The 4,121-nt window shown below is 25.2% G+C and overlaps 2 protein-coding genes across 2 annotated transcripts in view; both read right to left on the bottom strand.

The window, feature by feature from the left end:
- LOC102679442 overlaps nt 1–387 on the bottom strand; it is a 3,198-nt gene extending 2,811 nt beyond the window's left edge. The window contains exon 1 of the mRNA XM_031515142.1: nt 107–387. Coding sequence (XP_031371002.1) covers nt 107–148 — 42 coding nt within the window. The 5' untranslated portion in view covers nt 149–387. The remainder of the gene's footprint in view (nt 1–106) is intronic.
- Nucleotides 388–2,637: 2,250 nt separating this feature from the next.
- LOC102679045 (NGFI-A-binding protein homolog) overlaps nt 2,638–4,121 on the bottom strand; it is a 17,900-nt gene continuing 16,416 nt past the window's right edge. Inside the window, exons 9-12 of the mRNA XM_031515133.1 lie at nt 3,798–3,868; nt 3,482–3,593; nt 3,268–3,324; nt 2,638–3,180 (exon numbers count right to left, since the gene is read on the bottom strand). Of these exons, the coding sequence (XP_031370993.1) occupies nt 3,073–3,180; nt 3,268–3,324; nt 3,482–3,593; nt 3,798–3,868 (348 nt within the window). The 3' untranslated portion in view covers nt 2,638–3,072. The remainder of the gene's footprint in view (nt 3,181–3,267; nt 3,325–3,481; nt 3,594–3,797; nt 3,869–4,121) is intronic.

The raw sequence follows: 4,121 nt of genomic DNA, 5'->3' as shown, positions 1-4,121 counted from the left end.
AAAAAAAAAAAAAAAAAAAAAATAAAAATCTGAATCTGAAAATTGCATCTTCCTGTATAAATACCCTAAATACCCCTACCTATGCGTAGCAGGGGGTTGAAATTACCTCGTTTCGCGACAACTCGTTGCCGTATTCCTCCGAGTCCATTCCGAAGAATCGAATGCTTATTAAGAGAAATTGATCGGATCGTTCCTAGAACAGTTTATCCAAGAAGGTGGCAAAGGGTACTGTCGATCTATCTTCTTCGAGGAACTTTTCTCGAAGGCATATATCACACGCAAACTGTCGAACTCGTTTGTCGTCGGATAAGATGTGGATCGGTCACAGACAGTCGTTATTAATGTTAATTTTATCCATTTATTAAGTATTCAGGTGTTCCAACAGGGGCTCTCAATTTAAGGAAGGCATCGAATGATCATTTGTCCAATGATTTTTCTGTCGAATGACCCTTACGCGATGTCTCCTGAAACTGAAATAAAAATTTGCTGAGCTGAAATTGTACGAATTATTAATTTTTCCTTTTCCGTATTTCCTTTTTTTTTTGTAACTTTATAGATATTAATTAATCTTTCGTGCATGGAAAATTAAAGAAAATATATAAATAGTTATTTTATTTAGTTGGATGATATCGTTATTCGAAGATTACGATCAATGTTGTGAAACTTGTACGAATTTCATTTTTTTGTAAAATAGAGGCAATCGATGCAAATATTTAAAAGAAAATTTTGTTTTTATACCAAATAATAAAAGTATTGAAAATTCTACGATAAATGTTTAAGATATTCGTTGTAATGTTTGTTTCAATGTGTAATTAAGTAAATATTCTTATCAATCGATATTTGGGGATAATTAAACATAATATTAATACCTCGAAATTCGATGATTAAGATATAGTTAATAGAAGTTTTGAATTCTTGGAAAATTCGTAAGTGGATAAATAAAGTTTCTATTTCTATTTTTTTATTTTATTCAAGAAGGTTTTAATTCTTCGAATTTTTTCATATACGATTGAATTCCAAATAATATATTATTTTATTTTATCTAAAATAATTCATATATTTGGAAAAAATTATTTTTAATCGATATAAACTTTTCTTTTACATTTTGACAAATAAAATTATCGAGTAAATTTTTTCATGTATAATAAACACTCGTAACTTTCATACTTACTTTAATTTATTTTGTATATAAAGATTGTGATATTATGAATATCATCATTTACTCAATTTTTACTCAACAAACATTCTTGTCAAATTTTTCCTGTCAAATTGAATGAGAATCTCTGGGATGATCGGAATAAAAGTGGGAATGCAAACAACAAAACATAATAGACGCCCGCTATGGAAATGCGAATGGAAATATTAGTGAGACGAGCGATGCAAGTATAACGGATTGGGAAGAATAACGATAATCATTTTTGAAAATGCGTGGGAAACTTTAACTTTATAGAAAAATTAAGTTTATTTAGATGACGGTGAGAAAAAATCGGATATGGAATGCATTAGAAAAAACTCTTATATTATATACAAATTCTTATAGATATTTGTTTTTTAATCTGATAAGTAGCTTATTTTTATTTATTTAAGAAATGTATATAATAATGCATTTTTTATTGAAGTAACGAAAGTAATGAAATATATTATAAAATAAATATTTATATATAAAAAATTGTAGATGGCTGTTGCTTTTATTATATCTTATAAATTATATCTTAAAAATTTTCTAACAAATATTGTTTGAATTTTACTTGAAAAAAATAAAATGAATTAAAAAAATTATTTAAGAATAATTTTTATGTAAATTATTATTAATAATTATCGTCTTTGAAATTAGAGATATATTATGAGGCCAAGAATGTAATATCTATTTTTTTACGTTAAAAATTAAAATACATTGTACTTTTAAAAAAAAAATGATAAAAGTGCGTTTAATTGACGTTTAATTCGTATTTTGTCTTAATCACGCGCCAAAAGCAAGCGTAGACAAGGAGAGTAAATAGTGAGAGAAGGATAGAAATAGAATAAAAATATTGAAATCAACGCCATCTTCAGAGTGCCGCAAATGAAACACATAAAGAAAGGACAGAAAATAATGAGAAAAGGATAGAAAGAGAATAAGAATTGATCATTAGTGTCATCTCTTGAGTGTTAAACGTATCTCTTTAATAGGATAAAGTAGAGTAAGAATTAAGTATCATGCGCCATCTCTGAACTATTTCTAGAAAAAGATTTAAAAGAAATGTTTTTGATATCCAACAGATGGCGTTAATAGTCAATTCTTATCCTATATCTATCCTTCTTTAACTATTTTCTGTCCTTTGTTTTTGAGTTTCATTTGCGGCACTCTGAAGATGGCGCTGATTTCAATATTTTTATCCTATCTCTATCTTTCTCTTATTATTCTCTTTCCTTGTCTATTTGTTTCCTCTGCGGCACTAAAGATGGAGCTTTAATGCGACACTTTTTCAATTTTAATTTTATTTTTATTTTTCTCTCACAATTTGCTTTTCTTTATATATTTTTAATTATGGATATTTTTATGAATTTTCAATAATATAATGTAATTATCATTATATATATTTATTAATTTTACATAAATTGAGTGATAATGTATGATTGTTTTAAAAATACAATACATTGAATGAAAAAATGTTCATTATATTTACAAATTTTAATGTTATACAATACGCAATTATATTCAGTCAGCATATGCTTTTTTTGATTTAAAGAAATTGATATATACAAAGGTTTTCGTAGTTTAAAATATATGCGAAGTATTTATTTAAAAATTTTATACTGACCAGAGTTGCATTAGCATAATTTTGTTCATCTTGCACGTAATTGTAAAATCTGTTTTAAAATAATTTTTAATAAAAAAAATTTTACATGTATAATAACATGTATAATATTGATAAAAAATTATGTATAATCGATAAAAAATTATATGTATATTATAGTAAATTATACAACAATGGTCAAATACGAGTAATAATAATACTAATTATAATATAAGCTAAAATATGTTTCTAGGAATGATGCTTAGAAATATGACAATACAATTTTCTAACAATATCACAGTGTTGGTTTCTCATCTGTTGGTTCTTCTTTTATAGGATGATTACATTCCATTAATGCAGGATTCGCCACGGCAATTATATTATCTCCTCGCGAAGCTATTACCTTTATTTGATTAAATTAAAATCAGAATAAATAAATATATTTAACATAACATTACATATATATTATAACGATATATTAAAAACATACCTTAAGATTAAAATCACTTTCCTTATCCGTATTATCTGCTTCAACTTCATTAGTGTCCTATAAATAAAATTATTCTGATTAAAATATATGAAAAATTGTTATTATTTTTTAATTTTTTAATAAAATTTTTAATTTGCAATTGTGAAATATATTGAATACTAATTAAAACAATTATTTTTAATAAAATTTAATAAAATGTAATTTAATCGCTTACATGTATCGACGAAGATTCTTCATTTGAAAATGAAAGTTGACTATCCGAATCACTAATTTCCTCGATACTCGCACTGAACATGCCATTGTTATTCTTCTTCCTCCAAACTGGACTAAAACAATGCAAATGTCTGAACATCAATATATACTTGTAAAATGATCTTTTTTACGTGATATCCAAGATTTTAAATATTCTATGAAAAATATTAAATCCATTTTGTAGTTTAGATTTAAAAATAAATATTTTTAAAATGAAAAATATATCTTCATATATGTATTTAATTGAATTAAAATCCAATTGAGTTGAAAGTAATCACCTTGAAGATCTATGTCTTCTGATTGTCGAGTTACTTATATCCATTTCAGGACAACGTAGATCCAACTCCTCCTAGAACAGTGAACTGCTACAGATAGTAGAAATAACAAATATAGTGTATTAAATGAAAGATAGAAGAATAATAATAATTAATATCTTTGATACAACAAATATACACAACTCGTAAGGACACCAGGAACAAAGCATAGAGTCCTAACAAGTGTGGAACAAAACGATTTATTGTAAATTATTTGCAGATAATATATATGAATTTATAAAAAATATTTTTTAAAAAAAGAATATTTGAAGTAAAATATGAAATATT

The sequence above is a fragment of the Apis dorsata genome, unplaced genomic scaffold (genome assembly GCF_000469605.1).
Source record: "Apis dorsata unplaced genomic scaffold, Apis dorsata 1.3 scaffold_56, whole genome shotgun sequence".
Taxonomy (NCBI): Eukaryota; Metazoa; Arthropoda; class Insecta; order Hymenoptera; family Apidae; genus Apis; species Apis dorsata.
The sequence above is the reverse complement of the archived record's forward strand: the minus strand, read 5'-3'. Positions and strand labels throughout refer to the sequence as shown.